The 23,377-nt window shown below is 54.8% G+C and overlaps 1 protein-coding gene across 7 annotated transcripts in view; it reads right to left on the reverse strand.

The window, feature by feature from the left end:
• The window catches only part of NTRK3 (neurotrophic receptor tyrosine kinase 3), a gene marked incomplete at both ends in the record, with an annotated part of 370,615 nt that extends 354,628 nt beyond the window's left edge, over nucleotides 1–15,987 (reverse strand). For all 7 annotated transcript variants that reach the window (XM_082649288.1, XM_082649287.1, XM_082649286.1 and 4 more), the window contains one exon: nucleotides 15,740–15,987. In XM_082649288.1, the coding sequence (XP_082505414.1) occupies nucleotides 15,740–15,987 (248 nt within the window). The remainder of the gene's footprint in view (nucleotides 1–15,739) is intronic.
• Between the last annotated feature and the right edge of the window lie 7,390 nt (nucleotides 15,988–23,377).

Here is a 23,377-nt window from a genome sequence, read left to right on the forward strand (position 1 = left end):
CAGGATGTGGCCAAAAATACCTGTGCCCACGAAATTCAGGGATGCCAAACCCCACTGGGTCCCAGGACTCCTTCTGCCCCTCCCTCCTTCTCACTATCAGTGTCAAAAACAGAATAGCACAGAACCCCTCGTGCCCTGTGGGAGCTGTGGGAGGGCGCTGGACCCAGGACTAGAAGCAGAGACGACAGGTTGCAGGGCGGGGGGCAGGACCTGAGAGCATCTGTGACATGGGGCGGGGGCGTGAGCAGGGGCTCTGGAGCAGACCTGCTGATTCAAACCCCATGTCTGCCACTTCCTGGTTGCATGACCCAGGACAAGTGCTGTAGCCTCTCTGTGCTCAGTTTCCCCACCGTTAACATGAGGATGCTAATGGTCCCTGCCTCATTGGGTTGTGCTGAGAATGAAGGATGGTTAAAATCAGACTGTCCTATATAAAAGAGGATGTATATGTGTGTATAACTGAGTCACTCTGCTGTACAGCAGAAATTAACACAACATTGTAAATCAACTCTACTGCAATAAAAAATAAATTTAAAAAAATAAGACTATTCTGAGAAGAGCACGTGGGACCCGGTCACAGCACAGCGTCTGTCATCCCCATGATGAGTTAAGGTTCCCTAGAAGATTCCCTCAGCAGCTGCTCCACTGAAGGCAAAGCCAAGGCCCACAGAGGCGTGGGAGCCATGAGAACAAGATGCCCGGCACTCCGGGCAGGTGCATGCACTGTCCCCAAGCTGGGTTCTGTGGTAGGTGTGCGAGATATGCTGGTAGAAATCAGCCCCTCCTATTCAGCAGGTCTCTATGGAGTCCCTGTGAAGTGCTGGCTACAGGATAAAACACAGTCCCTGCCTCTGACACAGCACACAGAGAGAAAACAAAAACATCCAGGAGCCTGATGCCACCCAGGGCGTGTGGGTGCAGCTCCAGGGAGCCTCCCCTGGGCTAAGATGCTGGCTGAGCCACCCTCTCTGGCCAGCGACCCACCCGGGCAGGTGAGGACTGGTACCTGGGAAGGTAACAGGGTGGAGCCTCAAGGCCAGGTGCCTGATCAGAGTCCAGGTAACAGGCAAGTCACCTGGGTGGGGACACAGCTTGCGGCCCAGGACCGGGGGCGGCGGGGTGGGAAGCAGGGAAGAGTGACCAGTCATTTCCATGGAGACAGGACGTGACCCTGGATAATGACGCCTGCACGAGGGTCAGGGATGGATAAGGTTGCTCCTCCTCCACCATGGCTGCCCCAGGTCCCAGGGCGCTGCTCTGAACTGCAAAGAGGGAGGGTAGGCCTGTCTTGGTCGCAGCCAGGGCAGGGGCAGGCCCCCAGCGGGCTAGACAGAGGGTCTGCTGGCTGCTGGGAGAGGGAAGCCAGGCCCAGCCCTGGACCAGCACGTGCAGCCAGTCTTCGCTTGCCCACCCGGGTGCTCACCCCCCCATCACATGGCGGAGGAAGGCTGACCGCCATCCCCCCGCCCCCCGCCAAGTCACCCTCTGACGGAACTTTGTCCCAGGAACTTGGCCTGGGGGACCCAGGGAATCTGGCTGCACCTTCGGCACCCCAGCCCACCTCCCGCACAGCCTGGAGGTAGATTCCAGGTGGCAAAAGAGAGGGGCTTGACCTTACACGTCCTGTAACTATGGGCAGAACACAGATCCATCTGTCCGGCTGGTTGATGTTTTCCCAGCTCTCACCAAAGGGGCCGGCCCAACAGAGGCTCTCAAATAAACATGCTGAATAAATGCAGAAATAGGGAAATGAGCGAGTGCCTTGAAGAGACTCGGTGACATTTTCTGGAACCTGGAACCCGCTGTTCCTTGGGTTTCTCCCTTCCCGTCTCACTGCCCCCTCTTCCGGGCTGCCCGGGGTCACCTTCCCCATAAGCACCAGCCCCCAAATCTTTGTCTCTTACAATTGGAAAGTGACAAGAGACGAAACACAATTGTCCTCTCTTGCCTTCGATATGCTGCATCTGCTAAAGTACCATGGGGCCTCTGTGGACCAGCAGCAGGACGGTGAGTCAAGGTCACGGCCGGCCAGGACTACACCCTGACAACCAGCTCTACTAGTTCCAATCAGATGAACTCGAAAGCAGGTAAATCTAGAATTTTTAAATCTCCATTTAGAAAAAACTGCACCCTCTCCTCCTCAGGGAAGCCCTATTTTCATATCTATACATTTTTCTTTCAATTTCCCATTAGATAACATTTTCTAAAATTCTGCCCCTGCTTCTCTTGAGACAGCTCTTCCAGCTGTAGATGTCTTGGCTAATAATACTGGCCACCCCGACTCGACTCTAAACTCCAAGAAGGAGGGAGGGACTATGGCCTTTTATTTTTGCAGCATCGTGTCCCAAGGCTTAGCACCATCCCTAGCACATGGCTGGAGCCAAGAGCTGGGACAGAAGAGGGTTGAGCCCCTCCTCTCCCTGTGCTGCAGAGAGAAGGACCCGGCCAGCCCAGCTAGCGCCCCTGGCCATCCTTCCCCAATAGTCCAGATGCTGGGACAGGCCTGGACAGGCAGTGAGGCAGGCGGCCAGATGCAGCTCAGCATCCACGGTGGGAGGAACACACCGCCAGCTTCAGGCCCCCATTAGCAGTCTGTTACGCACTTGGAAGACAATCCTTTGAAAACAAATGGAATACAAGGCCTCCCCTTCAACTCCTGCCTCAGGGACAGAAGCCGGGGGCTCCCAGAAGACACAGGGCCCTCCCACGGAGGAGGGAACACTTCAGCCATAGGCCACATGCCCTAGGAGCCAGGCACTTCTCTCCACGTCCTCCCCTTCACTGCCAGGGGCTTCGAGGGGCCCTAGCTCCTCCAAGGGCCTCAAAGACAAGGTTTCTGCCAAGGGTACAGAACTACACCGCTCCTCCACGCCCCTCCCCCCTCCCCATCTATCATGTTATTTCCCACTTGGTGTCTTATAGCCACACTTGTTAAAATGACTGCCACTTCAGAGGTGGCAAGAAGTCAGAAACGCAATCTGGAGCAAAGCTGATATTAAATAACTTCCTGAGCCTGGCACGTCTGCCAAGGCCCCCTCCTGGATCTCAGGTGGATCATAAAGAAGCTACAGAAGATAAGGAGCCAGAGGCACCCCAATTCCAGCCCCAGAGCCACGCCTCTGCTGGGGGAAGGCCCCTCCCTTCTCTGGGCTGGAGTTTCTGCACCAGTAGAGCCTAAAGTAATTCCTTCCTATGTGATCCCACACCCCCAAACACACACACACACACACACACACACACACACTGAGTAAAGGATATGAAATGACGTCTGACACTCAAATCTACGCTGGAAGAGCCCTCCATGTCAACCAGCCCTACCCTCCTTTCGCCGTTTTCCAGATAAACACACTGAGCCTCAGAGATCTTGAGTCTCATGGCTGAGGCCAACCAGATAGGCTGGGGATTAAAGAATCTCAAGAAGAGTAATACCCAAGGAAAATACCAGAAAGGGTCTGGCTGTTAGATGCCAGGATTGGTTGGCTACAATGAAGTCAGTCAGGTGCACAGGTGTGTTCTGCAGCTGTGGCCTCATGCCATTGGCCCAGCAACAAACACTCCCAATGGCCATCATCACACTTGTGTCCTCAGAGAATCATCTCTATCTGCTCACACTTGAAGGGGAGAGAAATTCATCTGATGGATCCTCTGAAGCCTGACGCCGAGTCAGTCTCATATGCCTCAGCAATGCCCACCATGGCCACCCCACCAGATCAGAATACACTGCTGTTCTCCATTCTGGCCACTTGGTGTCACTGCTGTCCCCAATGAACTAGAACCACAGCGGGCTCCTTGGGAAGTAAAATGATCCTACCAGGCCAACAGGATCCCATACATACCCCCTGCACTGTCTCCTAATTCCATCCTTCCTCCAGAAAGAGACAGATAGTCCATCATGGAGTATCCATCCATCATGTTCCAGACACTTTCCACACATCATATAAACTAATCATCACAGCAACACCTCCCAACAACACCTGACTTTGCAGGTGAAGAAAATGAGACCCTGAGAAATTAAGCAATTTACTCAAAGTTCAAAAAAAACAAGCAAGGAGGAGGGCAAGAATTGGAACCCGAGTTTGACGTCAAATTCCATGACCTTTTCACAACATACTTTAGCCTCCCTTGAGTTATCAGACTCTGTGCTATGGGTTCTGGTTAAATCAAGTTGGTTTGCCATGACCCTCGGAGGTGCTGGGAGAAAACCACGTGCAGCTTTGTTCAAAGGCACAATCATAATAGGGCAGGATAAATAGCACCTCCCTTCCTGCAGAAATCATGGTCTAGTGCCCTCTTGTGGCTGATCATAGAACTGGAATGAATGCGCATGGGAGGCTCTTCAGGGTGGATTGGAGGGACTGAGCAGTCACCCCCTTCCCAGTGGTCTCATCCATTCTTTCTCCCAGGGCTGGTCCTGGAGCCCCATCTGTAGCTGACAGGCCTAGTCAATTACAATAGCCGGAAGAGAATCATCCAGTGAGTGGGAAGCTACATAGAGCAAGAACAGCAGTAAAACCAAATGGAGCAACACCTGCAAGGGGCTGGGTGCTCCTGAGTCACCCTGCATGCAGGTTCCTGGCATCCCAACTCCCAAGGCTGGGGAGTTGGGGAGGCGGGCAGCAGGAAGGCTCTGCCTGGACACTGCCACTTGGTTTCCCAGCTGAGGCTATCAGTAGCAACCATTACAATCTCCCTGTTCTTGGGCAGACATGTGCCTCAGCCACTTTGTCACCTTTTCCAAATACACGCCATGTTAGTCCTTCTGTTGCCTCCCTGAGCTCTGGCCCTAGGGGAGGTCCTAGCTCCCCTCTCATCCCACTCTTCAAGGACCCAGAAACGCCCCCTGCCCTTCACCTCTGAGAGACTCCTATTGTACCATTGGCCAGTTTGGCCTCTGTGCACCCATCATATGCCAGACACTTACTATAATCTCATTTAATCCTCACAACTACTCTAGGAAGACGGATCTAGTTAGCCCAGTTTTTCAGATGAAGAGACAGAAGCTCAGAGAGGTTAAGTAACTTGCCTAAGCTCACACAGGGGCAGAGCCAGGATTTAAACTGAAGGTTATCTGGCTAAAGAAGCCACTATTCTTCCTATGACACTGGGTTGCCTTTGAGGCAAAAGAACCATTGAAAGTCTTGGGGCCCAGGAATAGTTCTAATGGAAGCCCTTGGTTTAAAAGATTAATCTGTCAAGATGTGGAGGATGAGCTGGAAGTAGGAGAGGCTGGACTCGGGAAGAACAGATGAGGGTCATAAAAAGTAACCACACCTGTGGGAATGATGTTCTGGAGAGTGGTGATGAGAAGAGGAAGAAAACGAGAGGGAGAGACAAGCATTAAGACTTTTACACACACAGACTGGAGTGCACGTTCTCATCAAAATCTTAAAATAACCCGGTATTATCAGTATTATTTCTGATGAGGAAATGGAAATCAAAAAAGTATCCAGCCCAGGGTCACACAGCTGGGAAGAGGCAGAGTTGTGAACGCAAGCTTCATTTAGCAGGTGCCATCCATTAGCAAGGTTGTCTACGCAAATGATCTCCAGCCTAGTAGGACTGCCATAAATGTTATGTTCATCCCTGTTCTTCAGGGATCAGCCTCAAAAAAGTATCAGAAATAAGTAGGTGGGAAAAGACTGACCACAACAGAGAGGGTCCCACCTGCAGCCCTGGGTCCAGCAGCCATGGGATGGCCCTCAGGGCAGAGCTGCAGGCCCCAGATCTGAGAGCTCAGGACCCACTAAAAAAGAGGGAGATCCCGTCTCCAAAACGAATAGCTGTGTTAGTGGGACAAGGCTCCTTCATGAACCAACTAGTGCAAAGAACAAGACAGCACCTGCTCAAATACGAGACAGCTTGGAACAGCCAGAGAAGAGCTCAAAGCACGCACAGAAAGGAAACAGTCAAAACTAGCCAGTCCAGGCAGGGCCCAGGACCCTGGTTTGCACGGCACTTTGATACCCATCAATTTAGATGGGTGTCTCTGAGAACAGAGGTGGTCTAGAGAGACAGCACCAAGCTCTCATGTCTGGTAAATATCAGGACCCCCTGCTTCCTGAGCAGCTACTTGGTGTCTAAGTAATTACCAAGCTTGGCATGGCTGGGGTCGGGGGCAGCGGGGAGAGACAGGGGAGAGATGCCTCCACACTTGGACCGCCATATGAAATGGCCTGAGGGAGTTCATAAAGCTCCCATGACACTAACTCTGCAGTGTAGCCGTCTGTCAACTTCTCTGTGTCCCCATCAAGACTTATCTTCCTGCACAGGAACGATGTCCCGTTCATTCATCTCCATGACCCTCGTGCAGATGCACTGACCCCTCCTGCTGCTGCTGAGACAAACTTGGTGGGAAGGAGAGCACTCCAGCCCACTTCTGGTCACCCAGGGCACTCTCCCAGCTGCCTCCTGGGAAGCTCAGGTGCAGGAGACTCACATGTCTGGGCTGCAGACATGATGGAGGCAGGACCCCATGATGAGGGCTGCGAGAGGCCCAGCCTAGGGGAGACCTGACCTCCCTGCTCAGCCCTGGCTCAAAAAAGGTTCTGAAAGCCAGGTCAGCCGGTGCACATCTCACCACACTGGAGCCGCATCCCCAGCTCGCAGGAAAGGCAGCCACCACCAGCCTCGGTCGGTCTCGTGCGCAGCACTGCCCTCTGGTGGCCACCAGGAGTCTAGACGCAGACGATCTTTGTAGGCAGGAAGCCAAAGGCTTCAGGGCTTGTTTACGGGAGACCTCAGTCGTGATGTGCGTGGAACACAGAAGCGATGCAATTGTGGGTGCGCAAAGACGCCTCCAGATGCGCGCACACAGCCCACTTTACCGCGGGAAGCAGCCCAAATTAGGACTGCGCATCTAAGATTGCTCCTTCTCTGTTTGCAGGAGGCTAAGGGCTCCTTTCGCTGCCTCTGGAAGAGCCCAGATCCCTCAGCCCCAGAGCAGAGGCTTGCAGAGGGCGGGAGGATGAGAGCCACACCAGCTGGGGAGGTGGCCTCCGAGGCGTTCTGGTCCCACTGTGCCAGGAACTCGCTGGGTGATTGAGTCAAGTCCATTCACCTCTCTGGAGCCTTGGGTTCCTTCTCTGTAAAACTGGGTTTGGCCCCAATTATTTCTGAGCCCCTTTCCAGGTCAGATGATTTATGGTTCAAAGTCTTGATCTTTTTCCTAACTCAAAAACACTCTCAGACGTCTAGAAATGCAAATAAGCAACATGGTGCCCTACCGCTTGAGGAGCCCATCGAGTATGTGATCACCCTGATCTGACAGTGACCCTGAGAGGGAGATAAACTCCAATTCCCAGAGGTGACCCCAAATCCCAGAAGGGGAAACCAAGGCCAGAGAGGCTCTAGGATGTGGTGAACTCTTCCAGCCAAGAAGCAGCAAAATGGGGTGTTTCCACAAATTCCTGCCCTGCAATTGTAGCACTTTGCTGGGTACCCCAGCTCTCTCTGCAGGGACAGCTGTAGCCATCCCCCATGCTCATCCCTATGGAGAGACAGATGGAGCTTCCCTGAGCAAGGGGGGAAGAGAGATGGAGCAAAGAGGACGGGTAGAGAGGAGTAAAGGCTGCTCATTTGAGGAGGAGGGAAGAGAAGGGCCAGGAAGAACCAGAATTCACCCTCCAGGAAAGACGCTCTAAATATCCGCTTCCAGCTCTAGGTGGACACATCAGACATCCCCCTTCTGCTCTACATCCAGTGGCAGCCTTGGAACTCCAAAACTCGAGCTGGGAGAAGCCAACCTGCCCTCTATTCTCCCATCCAGGCTCTCTCTGGCCATGGGCAATTGGGGACACAGTCCTGCTGACCGTGTCTCAGCCCAGAGTGGAGCTGGCTGGGGCCCAGCCACCAGCTTCCTGAATACTCGTCAGCCTCAGCTGGCACCTGGTCTCCTGGGGGAGCTGACCTGACCTCAGAAACCAGGATGCTATGGGGTGGTCACCGAGGCCTGGGGAGAGGGCTTGGTTGGGACGAGCCTCATGGGAGGCCTCCCCAAGCCTCCCCATCATTAGCACCTGGCTTTGACAGTGCTGGCCAGGGCTGCTTGGCCAACACCAGACCCACCAGTGTCTCATCTGCCTTCCTCTCCAACCCCAGCCAGGGGAATTCTCAGCTAGGGAACTGGAATGTTATAAAATAAGGGATCCTCCTAGACCTTCATGTCTACCCTTTTATTTTATTATTAATTTATCTTGATGGTCATAGATTCGTGAATGTGTATGTATAGCAGTATATATCCACATGCATAAGAATATAGCAAAAGAGTATAAGCAATGGAGCTTAACATTAAATGTCAGACTCCTCTGATTGGCTTCGTGAAATGAAGCAAGTCACATTCCATCTCTGGACTCATTTTCCCCATCTGTAAAATGGGACGAATAATAGTACTTATCTCCTAGGGTTGGTGTGAGGCCGTAATGGGTTATATTACCTCCAAATTGCTTGGAACAGTGTCTGGAACATAGTAAGTGCTCAGTAAACGCTAGCTGCCATGAGTTATCATGTATCGACAGCTTTCTCTTTACCCGGCATGACACAGGCCACTGACCCTCAGAGTGCTGCTAAAAGGTAGTTGTTATTATTATCCTCATCTCACAGAGAAGGCAACTGAGGCCCAGAGGAGGGAAGGGGTTTGTCCAAAGCTAGGAAAAGGCCAGGTCTGGAGGAGCTGCTGGGGACAGGTTTCTCTCCCTGCTGGATGATTCTGTCTGGGGACAGAATCCTGAATCTTCCACCACCCAGACGGGGGATACTTATGATGGGACAAGCCAGATGGGGGAACAGGGGCAGAAGTGAAGTTAGAAAGGACAGGCTCCAAACTGGCTGCACCCACAGATCCCTGAGCCCTGTGTGTAAATAGAGCTCAGCAGAGCCCTCGCCAAGAGCAGTTTTAATTGGCATGGGATGCAGGCTGCGAAGAGGCCTGGGGCTGCCAGCCTTGCATAGTTGCTGCCTCTGGGGACCCCAGATTTGGAATCACTGCCCCAGAGGGAGACACAGTCGTGGGCGAGGCTCTGGCTTTGACAGAGTGCCCAGAAAGGGTGCCAGAGCTGAGTAGGAGAAGGCGGTGCTGCCATCTGGGCAGGGACGTCCTCCAGCAGCCCGAGGACCCCTAAGTCCCCGCCTCTCTCTGCGCCTCTCCTGGGACCCTCGCAGGTAAGGTGAGGGAGGAGCTGACTGCAGGGGTCCCTTCCAACTCTGAATTCCGGGGAGCCCTGCCCTCGGAGGTAGTAGGCAGAGATCTGAGGATCCTCATGGGAGTTCCACTGGGCACTGAGAATCTGGAGTCTTCATTTCTGATGGTCTGACATCCAGTCCATCAAAGAGGACCTGCCAGCATGCCCAGCCCCCAGGAGTATTTAGGTTTCCCAAAGTGGAGGCCAGCAAGGCTCAGGGGATGACAGACGACTTGAGCTGAGGGCTCAGTTGCTCATCGATAGATCTGGGGGACCGAGTCCAGCCTCCACTCAGGCCACGCTTAGACCCAACCACCAGGCCACTCAGCTGCCCTCCACAAGGCCCTCATGGATGGGCCGCTCCCATAGCGCTGCCCCTTGGGAGAGAAGGAACTTTCTGGATGAAGATAGTCTGCTTCTCCGTTCCCAACAGCCAGAGGGTATCCAGCTACAGGGTTACTGCCGGGGAGAGAATGGAGTCCAGGACACCAGAGCGGCCACGAAGGGAGCATCAGAGGAGGAGCCTCAAGACCCTTCTGGATCTTTCCTTTTGTGAGACACTCAACCACTGGGATTCAATTTCTGTCCTTTATTTTGTTTGTTTTGTTAATCAGGACAATGGGGCTAATAATCGCTGCTTAGGTACTTCAAGTAGCTGTGGCAAAAAATAAACACAACAGGGACTTCCCTGGTGGTGCAGTGGTTAAGAATCCGCCTGCCAATGCAGGGGTCACAGGTTCGAGCCCTGGTCCGGGAAGATCCCACATGCCGCGGAGCAACTAAGCCCGTGTGACACAACTACTGAGCCTGCGCTCTAGAGCCTGCGAGTCACAACTACTGAGCCCGTGTGCCTAGAGCCCGTGCTCCGCAACAAAGAGAAGCCACCACAATGAGAAGCCCGTGCACCGCAACAAAGAGTAGCCCCCGATCGCTGCAACTAGAGAAAGCCTGCGCACAGCAATGAAAATCCAACACAGCCAAAAATTAATTAATCAATTAATTAAAAAAATAATAAACACAGTAACTGTAAACTGGAGAGCAGGAAGAAATGAATTTGGGGGGGGAGGGATTCATGGAGGTGAAGGATGTGCTACAAGGGACAAAGGGCAGGACCCAGAGGGCTACTAGGGACCGTCTTTTGAGAACTGGCCTGGCCCTGGGACTAGGGGTGCTTAGGAATCCTGATCCCCTCTGCCACCCAGCCTGCTCCCTCCTCACATGCCCCTGCCCCTACTCCCAATTCATCAACCCCTCCTGGGAACAGAGCCAAGAAGGAGAGCCAGGGGCTTCAGGACCACCCCTCCTACTGTCAACCCGGCTCCCTCTCAAGCCCAGGCCCTTCCAGCCACGACAACGTTGGGCACCAAGCTTTTTTGATTATGCATGCTTTAGCAATAAAAATTCATCTCGTAACCCCCAAACACTCCTAGTTATTAAATTATATGCTTATACTTCTTCGATTCATATATTAAACATTAAATATTCCCTCTTCTCAACGAGAATAACTTGAAATGGAAGCTCTAACGGTTTCTTCTCACACCCAGCAGAGGCCCCTGCTCTGGCAATGAGCTGAAACTCTGCAGAAGGACATCTCCCTGCCTTGAGCTCACGGTACACGGGGGGCATGGGGGCGGGCCACGAAGCTGGGTGCCAGCCTCTAACGGGAGGCTGCGGGCCTCGGCGCATTCTTGCTAGGGGTGGCACTTGGTTTGGACAGTGGACTCCAAACTGGGTGGCCCAGAGTACTCTAGAGGTGGAAGGGGAAGGAACGAAGGGAAAATGGCCAGTGAGGGAGCACCTGCTGTCTTCCTCTGGGTGGCATCACAAGGGTCAGCACCAAGCCCAGGGATGGTGCCCTTAGAAGTGGCCTAGCAGAACCTCCTTGGGGATGTTCCCTGGGCCCTGGGATGGCATATGTCTCAGCTGGAAAGGACACTGCTCCATGGCCTCAATTCACAGTTGAATTTCCAGGCTCAGAAAGACTACAGTCTTCTACCGTGGCTGACAGAGGATAAAGGGTAAATCCAGGTGTGGGACTCATGTGTCTCATCCCTTTCTCTAATCCTACCCTGCCAATGGCCAACTGGAGGCCCCAAAGGGAGGCTGGAGATGGTGTCTGTGATCCCAGTACAGTCCACTGAACGCAGCCCTCTACATGGGGACCCCAGCCCAGGCAGCAGCAGAGATGCCACAATACTGGCAAAGGCCAGCCCAAGGGAGGCCTTTGTCCACCTCTACAGTCAGAGAGAAGGAGTCAGCCACCAGGGACAGGTAAGGCAAGGATGGAGAGCTGCCCAGGGGAGCGGATGTCAGGCCCGTCCCTCTTCACAGCCATTCTTTCCACTTCCGCTCCGCAGGAGAGTGGTCAGCCTCTTGCAGGATGCTGGGCTGACTCCCAGGCTGCATGCTCAGCCCTCGGTAGCCAGGCCAAGAACTCTCAGAGCTAGGGCCGGGCTGAGCTGGTTTTACCCAAACCCATCATGTGCTCAGGTCCCCTGGAGCTGCAGAGCTGATGCCCGGGGCTTTGGGCTGTGCCTCGGAAGACTGACCTGGGCTGAGGATTCTGGCTCCAGGGAGGGTCCTCCAGGGAAGGCCTGGATTCCACCCACCAACAGCCTGGCCTCCATACAAAATCTCAGGGCCTCTTCAGTCCAGGGTCCCCAGCTTTTATCCTGGAAGTACCTCTTTCCCCAGGGCTATAACCACTTCCCCTTCTAAATCTCACCTCAAAGGCCCCTCACATCTCTACCTCCCTCCCTCAGGCCTAGCCCCAATGTGGGGGGCTCCTGATTGAACCCTATGATGTTCTTGGGGCATGGTTCACACCCCTGACTGCAGCCCAGCTCTCACTGGTAATTGTCAAGGCTGGCTCTCCCCTTGACCCTTAGAAAGGCTAAGAATCAGGAAGTCAGTACAGCAGCCAAAGCCCCAAATGATCCCTCACCCAGCCAGGGGAGGGCCTGCAGGGAAGACAGGGGAAATCAAGGGACCAGAGTGCTGTAAACACCAGGGACCCTGTGGTGGCTCGTGTGGAGACCCAGGTGGCAGCTCAGGGTCCCAGCCAAGAGCCCACTGTCTTCACAAGCCCAGGAACACCCAGCCCAGCGATGCCATCTTCTCCCCCTGGATTTTCTTTCTAGCAGTCCAAGGATGCGCTACTCCAACCCAACCCCAGGCAGGCCTGGCCTAGAGACGCCAGAGGGCCCCCCCTCCCAGCCACCACCCTTCTGCCTTTGTGACGTCAGAGCCTGGCTGGGTGCGGCCGCACATGGACCCTTCTAGGTAAGGTTACTGTGTGTCAAGAGCTCCAACGGCAGAGGGATCGGCCTCTTGAACAGAAAGAAGCCAAAAGGGAGGGCACTTTGGGAGGGCGGAGGTGAGACCCACACTTCTGCACTGAGGCCTTGCAGCGGATTTCCTCCTGATACTGATGGGGCAGCCACCTACCCCATCAGAGGCGCCCTCCGATGGGGACACAGGAGCCACCACACATGCCACTCCTGAGAGGAAGGACCACAGGGAATCTCTGGTCCCTCTGAAAACTCAGGGATGATCAGTTCAGCACCTGAGGGAGAGACCTCAGGAGTCCACAGCCCCAAGAACAGGAGGGTGGCTGGGTGGCAGCCACCCCAGGTTCCCTTAGCTAGGCCCGCTGGAACTCCAGCTTCTGCCCCAGCCTCTTCCTCGGCCCCCAGAGTCTGCCCAAGCTGCACCCCCAGACATATACCAGCATCAAGAGCTTCAGGTTGATGGAAGGCTGGGGGACCCCTTGATCTCCAAATCTCTGATAGCATCAGATCTAAAGAACACATTCCTTTTCAGCAAAGCCCGGGCTTGGACTGAAGCCTCACCTCCAGGTCCCACTAAAGGAAGCCCCCCCTCCCTACCTGGAGGGCTCCTCTCTGTCCTCAAGCCCCTCCTTCCAGCCCACGTCCATAGGTAGCCCTGCAGAGTGGGGGACCTGGGTTTTGGGGTCCAACAGACAAAGGCCTAAGCCTGGCTCACTGCTGGGGCTATGTGCCCCCAGGAAAGTTACTTTGTAGCCTGAGCCTCCATCATGAGGTAAGACAGGGATGGTGACACCTGCTTCCCAGGGCAAGCAGGACTCCCCTCCTTCTCTGCTCTGCCTCCAGGCCAGAAGGCTAGGCCCTTCCCTAGTTCCGTCAATACCAGCCATAGATATAACAGGGCACTGGGGAGAAGATGGGATGAGGAAGGGTCATCCCACCCATGACCTCTGACCCTCCCCCACCTGCCACTCGGCACAGCTCCGGTGGGAATCCAGTTCCCTGGCTCTTAGGTGTTGGGGTGGATTCAAGGAAAGGAGTCCTGAATTCCTGGCAAAGTGTCTGAGTCCTGAAACAAGGATGAAGACACACACAGAGGGACTCCCAATCTACTCCCGGATTACCTGCCCCAGCTGCCCCTCTGGGGTCCTTCAGTGGCAAAGGGGACAAGAAGCCACCCCATCCCCTCCCATCATTACCTTCCCAGCAGCCCCACCTTGGGCCCTTTGCCTGGAAAGCTCAACCCAACTCTTCTTTATCAGACTGCTTCCCCTAGCTTTCTTTTCAGAGGGGGGACACCTCTGCATGGCCATAAAGAGCCTACGTGATTGTGACCCTCCCCGCCTCCCACCAGCTTCCTACAGGGACACACACCCTTGGAACAGAGAACAAGCTGGCTGAGGCTCACCAGCTCCCAGAGGCCCGCACTGGGCACCTGGGGCACCGTCTCTCCAACCCCTGGCCCACCCGATCCCCTGAAAATCCCTAGGTCCAGCTCCTGAGCTCCTGGACCCACTGCTAGGCTCCCCCCTCCCATCCCACACACACCCCTACCCCCACCCCTCAGTGCACGTCCAAGGCAGAGGTTCCCTGACAATCTCACTCCCACCCTCCTGGCTGCATCCTTGGGGATGCTGGAATGCTGTGGCCTGCAGGTGGGAGAAGCTGCATTGGGTCCATCCTGTTTCTCCTGCCCTCCCCTCCACCCCACCCTTGGCTATTTATCTTGTCACCCTAGGCCAGCCGGGCTGAAGGTGGTGAGGGGGTGAACGGTCGAGCCAAGATATGGGTCAAGCTTGTCTCCTGGGCCAGGAGTCAGGGACACCTCCTGGGCTGCACACTTCCCTCAAACTGTTAGCTGCAAGAACACGAGCAGAGTCTCCATGAAGCCAAGAGGGTGGTGGGCTTCGGAGAGAGCAGGACTGCAATTCCTCCAGGCTTTACAGCCCCATCGCACTGGGGCCGAGGTGAAGGGAGAGCTGATGCCTGGGAGGGCAGCACCCACGGCAGAATCCAGCCCCTCTGGAGTCTGCCCAAATGCCTGCCTCAGACCCCAGCCAGGACTTCAGTGCCAACCCTTTTCAGCATCCCACCCACTTCAGGGGTCTCCAAGGGGTGGGGACCTTGAGGGGAGACAGGTGAGAGCTACCCCCTGAACACTCCCAGTGCCATCCACACCCTTCTCTGGATGGCAGGATGGGATGGGGGTCACCTGGCTGAGGTCAGTGGAAGATAATCTGGACAGGCTCTCTCCGCCCATGCTTCTAACCCACATCCCTGCCGAAGAAAAATAACGGGGGGGGGGGGGTAGGGGGAAGAGCAGGCCACCACAGGTCTCACTCAGACAGGACAGAACCAAGCAAATGCTAGTCAGAGTTCAATTTTCCAAATAAAGGGATCTGCACGATCGTATAAGAAGCCCCATCCCCAAAACACGCAAGCCTTCCCTCCTCCCTTCATCATCCTGACTCGGAATTACTGGAACAGTTATCAGAGCTCAAACAGGAACAGGATCTGTAGGCGCCCAGATGCAGATGAGGGTGGGAAAGGGCGGGGGGGTGGGGGGTGTCTCGGAAATGCCCAAAATGGGGTTGGAGAGGGCGGGCGAGAAGGAAAGGGAAGAGGTAGGCGTCCATGACGGCCTCGACATGTCCAAAGTCTCCCTGCGAGCAGCCAACTCCCAACTTGTTTACTTGACAGCGTGTTTTGCTGTTTCCAAAAGGAAACAGTTAAACCTCTGGGCTGGATCGCGAGCAGTCCCTAACTGTCACCTTCCCTCCCGGTTAAGCGCTGCCGCCGCCACCGCTGTCGCTGCCGGCGCCGCTGCCGGGGAATTGAACCTCGTCTACTTTATTCCACTTGAGCGTGGCCAAACTGTTGCTATTTAGTGGGGGGCAAAGAACCCGATTCGCACCCTCGAAACGAGCCGCAGCACCTGGGGGCGGGGGCGGGAGCCGGGCCCCGCGTGCCCCGGCCGGCTGGGGTCCTCTCGCGGGAGAGGCACACACACGCATCACCAGATCACGCCTCGCCAAGGCCGGAGTCACCTGGAATACGCAGCCCGAGAGCATCTCCCGAGCCAGAGCGAGCCTGACGCGCGCCCGGCGGGCGGCGGGCGGCGGGCGGCGGGCGGCGGGCGGCAGGCAGCGGGCAGCGGCGAGCTGGGGCGGGCGGAGGGCCAGCGAGCCTGACGCGCGCCCTGCGGGTCGGCGGGCAGGCGAGAGGGAGACGCGGAGCGAGGGGAGAGGCGGGCTGGGGAGCGGCCGCCTGACTTACATGGAAGTGATATTCCTTGAGATGTCCGTGATGTTGATGCTGGCATTCCCATTGCTGTTCCCTGAATCCTGCCCTTCCAGGAGGGGGAAGAGATTCCCATCGTCCGGCCGCCGGCAATTGATCTCAGTCTTGCTGCAGACACAATTTGCAGGGCAAGCCAGCACGGAACCCACATAGTCCAGCCAGACGCTTCCCAGCAAGAAAATCCGCCAGAAACTACACTTGGCTGGGCAAAGAGAGACATCCATCTCCGATCGCTGCTTCTAAAAAAGAGGAGGAGGAGAGGAGAGGGGGGTGGGGTGGGGGGAGTGGGGAGAGCTGGGGGGGAAGGAAACAAAGACGGCGAGGGAGGGGGGAAGGGGGAGGGGGGCCTCTGCCTTTGAAACGCCGTGCGATCAGATGCAAAATCCTTCAGCGTCTGAAACCATCGCGGCCGCCGCCGCCGCCGCCGCTGGGTGGGAGCCGCGGGGAGCGCCTAGTGGCGCGGTCTGCCTGGCATGGTGGCCGGCTCTGCGCTCGCCGGCTCGCCGGGTCCGGGGGCTCGGGAAGCGAGCCGCGCTCTCCGACTCCGAGACTTTGCAGGGTTGCAACAGACGGTGGGGAGGCAAAAAAAGAAAAAGGAAAAAAAAAAAAAAAACAAGGAAAAGGAAAATATGGTGCTAAAGTCACCAAGTCCCACCTACTGGGCAGAATTAAAACGGACACACCTGCAAAATACACACACTCACACATCCACACACCCGGCGCCCGGAGGAGGAGGAAGATGTGGTCGGAGCTGCAGCAGCCGCCGCAAATGGCTCGCTGCGCGCCTGCAGAAATGTACAAGTGCTCCGAGCCTTACGAAACGCACGGGTTATCCGAGCGTCTTCCTCGGTTCCCTCCCTCTCTCCCCCACCCTCCTCCCCTCCCTCCTCGCGGCCTCCTCCCCCCGCCACCCGCCCCGGCTGGGAGAGGCAAGAGAGCGGAATCTCCCCCCTCCCTCCCTCTCCCACTCCTCCCCACACCCCTCTCTCTCTCCCCGCCCGCCCTCTCCCCTCCTCCTTCCCCACCCACCCACCTACCCACCCACTCGCCGGCTCGCGGCTCTCGCCCGCACAGCCACCCGCAGCCACGCGGCCGCCCGCCCGCCCGCCAGCTCCAAGCCTAGCGGCCCGGCGCCCGCTCGCCGCAGCCAAGAGGAAAGCAAGACGGAAGGGAAAAAGTTGCAGTTGGGATTGCGAGGGTCTGGACTGGGGAGGGGGACTTGGAGAGCTGGCGGCGCGACGCGGAAAGGCGCTCTCCTTTCCACTTTTTGGCCCTCGCGCTGCCCGGTTTTGCTGCAATCCGGACCGCGAGAGGAAGTGAAATGAACGCGGCCGAGGTGATCGGGGAGCGTTCCCGAGCCTGGGTGGGGGGCACTGGCTTGAAGACGGCGATCAGTGGTGCGGGAGCACACAGGACCCCCAGAGAGGCACCCAGAGCCGGGGACCGGGGCCGCGGACGCCCGGTCCTCGGTCTAAATGACACTCATTCCCGTAATCGAGAGTCCGGGAGCTAGGATCGGCTGGGAAGGGACTGCGGGGCACCGCTGGGTTGGTGCCCCCGCGCCCCTTGCGCCTTCTTGGCGGTGGGTTTTGCGTCCTTGGGCAGACAGGGCGCGAGGAAGGAAGGAACTAGCGCCGAAAGGGCTGCGCTGCAGATCCGAGGTGGCCCCAGGCGAGCTGCGCGTGCGAGAGAAACCGCCGGGGAAATTGAGATGCAAGGGGCAATTTTTGGCAAGCATCAGGCCAGTACCGTCAGAGGCCGGCTTCTCGGGCTCGGCTCTCTCGGGTGCGCTGAGCTGGCTGCCGGGCGAGGGGGCGGGCGGGCTGCTTTCTCCGGATTCGGGGGCGCAGGACCTCCCTCCTTCCCTCCCACACAAGCACCCCTTCCTGGTAGGGGCGCAAAGCAGGTGCAGCCTTCTACGCGAGCTCAGTTTCCGTCGGGAGAGGAGGAGAGTCCCCGCTTTTTGCCTTGGTAGAGATATTTCTTTTTAATAAAACGTCAGAATGCCAAATGTTAGATGTTTGCTGAGAACACGGAAGCATTCGCTGCCGGAAAGGAAAAGAAAGGGTTAGGGAAGTCCGAGAAGGCAGACACACTACAGCATTCACACGCAGAAGAAAGCACAGCTCTCCTCGCCGACTTGGAGGAGGGCAGGCGAGGAAGCGAACACACTGAATTCAACTGCATCCAGCATCTGAAAGGATTCTCCCCCGCCCCCCTGTGGATTCCGATGCAGGTCATGCAACTTGCGAGCAAGATGGGGGAAGGGGTATGCGGGGGGCCACCGGCCCGCCCCGGGCTCAATCACAGACTGGCTGGGCGCCTGCGAGTGGCACTGTCGCTGTGAGTAAACTTGGAAGCAAAAAAAAAAAAAAGAAAAGAAGGAAGGAAGGAAGGGAGGGAGGGAGGGAGGAAGGAAGGAAGAAAAGAACGTGTCTATAAAAGGCAGTTTTCCCGATTCTCCCTTACATTCCACCTTCCCTTGGCCTCAGTGAGACTTTTACCCCCTGTTGCCAGTGTGACCTTGTTGCCAGACTGGCATTTTGCCCTCCCACCAGCAGGAGGGGACAGAGAGTGGAGACCTCCTTAGACTCTCAAACCAGTTCCTACTGGCCCAAGGCCATCTCTGATAGCCTTAGTCCACCATAAGTGCCAATCCGTGGTTGGCTCTGGAATATGTTTGAGAATCAGGGAAACTGAGGTGTAGTCAAAGCTGTCACTTGGCCTTTTAGGAGGTGGCAGGTGTTAGCAGAGAAACACAGAGAACCTTTCTCAGACCATGTCAGGGGAGACTCCAATAAGCAGGATGAATCTTTTTTAACGGACAGGAGTGAGCAGTAAGGGGCTCTGACCCCTGGCAGGTAGTTACAACCCCTGGCAGGTGTGTGCCCAAGTAAAGACTCCAATACACCATGTGGATTTAGCCCAGCATCAGTTCTCCAGCCTGGAACTAAGATGGTTGTGTCTTAAAGGTGCCCAACACACTTTTTTTGAGAAAGAAATGATTTTTAACACTTCCAGGAGAGAAGTGGAGGCGTCTATAAATCAGAACAAATTTAAAAACTTGTAAAACCCCTTTGGAGATGGTACAAATGCAGCTGTGAAGCAAGAGGCCCTGATGGGACAAGAAGTCTTTCATCCTGAAAGTAAGATGGGAATTAAGATGGAACGTTATGTTACGTTTATGCTAGAGCTCTGAGCCTGAGCAGGAAGTGGCAATTTACAAGGAGAAAGGCCTTTTTTAAAGCAGATGATGGGCCGGGAGTGGCGAGAGCAGAGTTCTATTTGGGACCACGGGCAAATCACTTAAGCCTCTGGGCCTTAGCTTTCAGTCTGTAAAATGACTAGGTTGGTCCACGCTGCCCAAAGCCTGACCCTCTGACCAGCAGCATCCACATCACCTAGAAGCTTGTTAGAAATGCAGCATCCGAGGCCCCACCTCAGACCTACTAAACCAGAATATCCATTTTCACAAGCTCCCCAGGTGATTCATAAGCACACTACAGTTTGAGAAGTACTGAGATCACTCCCATAGTCCCTTCCAGCTTGAATAGTCTCTGATTCTACATGGACCTGGGTGGGAGGGATTGTTGAGACAAAAAAGAGGTTTCAGGGATGTAGATTCTCAGGATATTATTCAGGGTGACAAAAAGTGGGTGTTTCAGATGCAAGGACCTTGTCAAAAAACAGACCTGTGCAGTTTCACTTCAAGCACAAGGGAACTATCCTGATGCTTCATTAATTCTTAACCTCTGAGAACAGCCAGACCTGGATGAGGGGGCAGAAGAAAGTGTCATAGACGCCCTCCTCTTAGTCAGTAGAGGTACGGAACATTTGAGGTGTCTTGTCTGCTTGGCAAGAATGTCCTGGTTGACAAGGAAGAATGGCTGTCACATCACCGTGATTCCCAATCTCCAGCCGTCACTGGGTCCTAGAGAGATTGTGACCCAGCTCAGCACCCTGCCAATCAGGGGATAATCCCTCCCATCTCTTACAGCTAGCATCTTAGAAAGGAGGAAACTTCCCAGTGGATCCCATGCTGATCAATAAGAAGCAGGAATGGGCAGAGTTCTTTGAACAGTAAGTAAAGCTTCAGAAACCTTTTACAGCTGAGCAGTCGCCATCTGATACCAGAGGTATGGAGAAGACAGGAACATTACTAAGATTTGGATGTGGTCGCCCACCAGTCAGGCCAGAATGGGGGCTGCCTTCCAGAGCACAGTGATCCAAGCTCCCTGACATCTAGAGAAACTGAACACATCTTATTCCAAAGGGCATATACCAGCTGCGTGAGCGCCTGAGATTTCTCCTTGACTATTTGTTTATAAGATAACCCCAAAGCCAAATCTTCTGCCACCTCGAAAAGGCAGAAGGGAGTGGAGACTCAGGAGGCATAACAAACGAGATGCTGCCCGGGGAACCATCACCTCCCAGTGCCACCCCTGCTGGCCTGCTGCTCACACATCTACCTTTCTAACCCAGCTACCTCCCCTTTTCCAATGAACCCACACCTCTGAGTCAGTGGCCACGTTATTGGGATGCAGGCCGGACCCCAGACATTTCAGATTTACCCGCCATGCCCTACTCCTAAGATGTCAGCCTAAATCCAAGAACCATGCTGCAGAACTTTCTAATTTGAACAGAAATAGGACCCACCACCATAACTCTGAGCTGGGAGGGGAACTGCGGCTCTGGGTGGTTACTGGGTGGGGAGGGGGGAGCACAGGAGAAGTCAAAGGGAAAACTGAACCCTGAAGAATTTGCTGTTGCAAAGAGTATCTGGGCTGGCAGGCTTGGACTTGGGTCAAAGAAAGTCCTGTTTTCTGGGTGGCCTTCACTCAAGATGCAAGGGGAAAAGGCACATTTGGAGGCTGAGAAGATGTAATGGTATCCAGAAGACCTGGAGCCAAGGAGGGAATTTCAACTGTATATGGAGAATGTAAGCCCACCCATGAAGGGAGACAGTCAAGCACCAAGGTGGTCCAAGGAAGCAAGAAAATCCAACCACAGGAGGTCCCAGCTCAGGACCCAGATTTAAGTCCCAAGATTTTAGGCACACACCTGCCAGGGATTGGAACTACCTGCCAGGGGTCAGAGCCCCTTACTGCTTACTCCGGTCCATTAAAAAAGATTCCCTGAAGGATACCTAGCTTCTCCTCTCCTGCCCTGGTTGGAGTGTCTGGAGACATTTAGGGGACCAGTGATGCTACCCAGGTGATTCTCCATTTATTCTACTCACCCAGAATGATAGATTCATAGAGTCTCTGGGCTGGAAATGACTCCCGCCAACAACCTGCAACACCACTGGATGTAGAAATCCCCTCAACAACATCCCCAAGTATCCAGCCTGTTCCCTCTTGAACACCTTCAGGGACAGGAAGCTCATACCACCCAAGGCCTCCCATTCTGTCCTCAAATAGCTTTATTCCTTGATAGCCTTCAGTTTGAAAGAATGAAGCCAGGCTCCCTGAAGCTTCCACCCTTGGTACTAGTGCTGGCACCTAGAAGCCCAGGGGAAAATCTTGTCACTTTTCTGCAAGCCAATCAGGAGGCTGCCCACATCCACCTCTTCTCCGAGCAAAATATCCTCAGTTCCTGCCCTGTACCTCAAAAGCACAGCTTTCTGGTCCTTCCCCACTCTGGTCATTCCTGATGCATTCAGGTTTGTCAATAGCCCCTTTAGAGTATGGCTCCAAATCATGCAGGCTATTGGCGCTCTGACCTTGGGGACAAGAGAGTCAGTAGCTCTAATGGGACTAAATAGGGTGTCATGAACTGAATTTACCACCCACTAGCGTTTGAGCCTGGGCAAGGCACTTAAGTCTTTGTGCCTTGGTTTCCCCATCTGCAAAATAGGGGTTTAACAGCATCTAACTCACAAGGTTATTGTAAGATCATGCAGTAAAGCACTTTGAGCAGTGCCTGACACACCGTAAGTACTTGGTGAGTGTTAACTTCATTTTTCCATTTTTGAGGTTCCCAGATCGTTTTGCTGCCCCAGCCAGGAAGCCCCAGCACTGGTTGTCTACTCACAGCCAAAAACACTGCCCCCATAAAGCTCGTCCTGCATGTGTGCAGAGCAGTGCCCCCTGGCAAGTTCCTGCATACAAGTTTTACAATGTAAGTTCATTGAAGACAAAAACCTTGCCTGTTTTATTTACTGATTTGCCAGCCCCTGAAACGACACTGAAAACATAAAAGATGCTCGTGCTGGGCTGAGGAGCTTAGCCTTTGCCCATGGATGCTCTCAGCCAGACGCCTAGATGCCAGAGCCATGAACGGCGAGGGTCCAAGTCCCAGGTCCCTGCAGAAGTAGGCGCTGGTCCAAGCTGGGGTATGTCTCCATTGAGAAAGAACCCTTCGGCCCTCCCTGGTTCCCTTGCCAGCCTGTTGCTCCTTCAGGAGTGGGGCGAGGTGGGAGGGCATGGTGCTGGCTTTGGCCTGCCCTTAGTGGGGTAACCCCTGCTGAGTCGCCATTAGCTGGGAGCAGTTGGGCTGGGCTGGGAATTCAGTGTGGCACCCGTCCTGGCACATGGGAGTTCCCAGGGCAGGGCCGCTGCACATCCTGCAGAGAGCAGGGCCCAGAGCAGTCAGAGGGATTCAGGAATAAAATCAGTAATCAGCAGGCATCTAGGGAGCCAGAGAAGCGAGCACCACAAAGGTGCTCGGAAGAGGCTTCAGGCAGCATCACTGGCAGGGAGGACCGCACTCCCGCAACCCCAGGATGCACCCTCACGCCCAATCTTCATCATAGACACAGCCCTCACGTGCCTTCCCAGATAAGCTCTCCACAGTAACTTACATCACACCCCACTCTGCACAATACCCAGCCATTTACCTATTTATTGACCAGAGGGTAGCCAGGGGCCATGACCTTCACTTGGAGAGGGGTGAGCTGAAATTGACAAGGTGGGAGGCAAAGACATCTGGGTGCCTTTCTGATTCCCAAGGGAATGTTCTTCCTGTTATCAGCTTTTACAATGTAAGTTCATTGAAGACAAGAACCTCGCCTGTTTTATTTACTGATTTGCCAGCCCCTGAAACGACACTGAAAACATAAAAGATGCTCTGTACATATTTATTAAACAACGCCCTGCACTTTTGAACCACTCACCACATTGTAAATGAAGGTTCGGTGTCTGTTTCCCCAGAGCTGTAAGCACCAAGAGAGAGCCAGGACCTACCTCAATGCCAGCTCAGGAGTAGACACCACACATTTTGGGGGTGATTTAATGTACACTTTTGCTGCCCCAAACACCATGTATATCCCCAAGAGAAGTTTGGGACAGAAGTGGGTGCTCTGAGCTCACCACCTCCTCCACACCCCAGAGTTACACTTGCAGCTACAGACTTGTCCCTGGTTGGGCAAATAGCAAGCGGCTTCCAGGAACAGAAAGATGAGTAGCTCCTGTTCTCAGCTCCAAAGTCAGGAGAAAGTTGGCAATAGCGGCTTCTAGGGCAATTCCAGACTTCCTGGGCCCTCACTAGGTCCCCCTCACCCAGGCCCAGCAGCCCCATTACTGTGGCTTCCATCCTACAGAAAGCTAAACCCTTCTCCCCAGCTCCAGGGTCCCACTATATCCCATTGTCCTTCTTAATCAATCCAGCCAACTC

Source organism: Grampus griseus, assembly GCF_964374135.1.
Source record: "Grampus griseus genome assembly, chromosome: 2".
NCBI classification, from domain to species: Eukaryota; Metazoa; Chordata; class Mammalia; order Artiodactyla; family Delphinidae; genus Grampus; species Grampus griseus.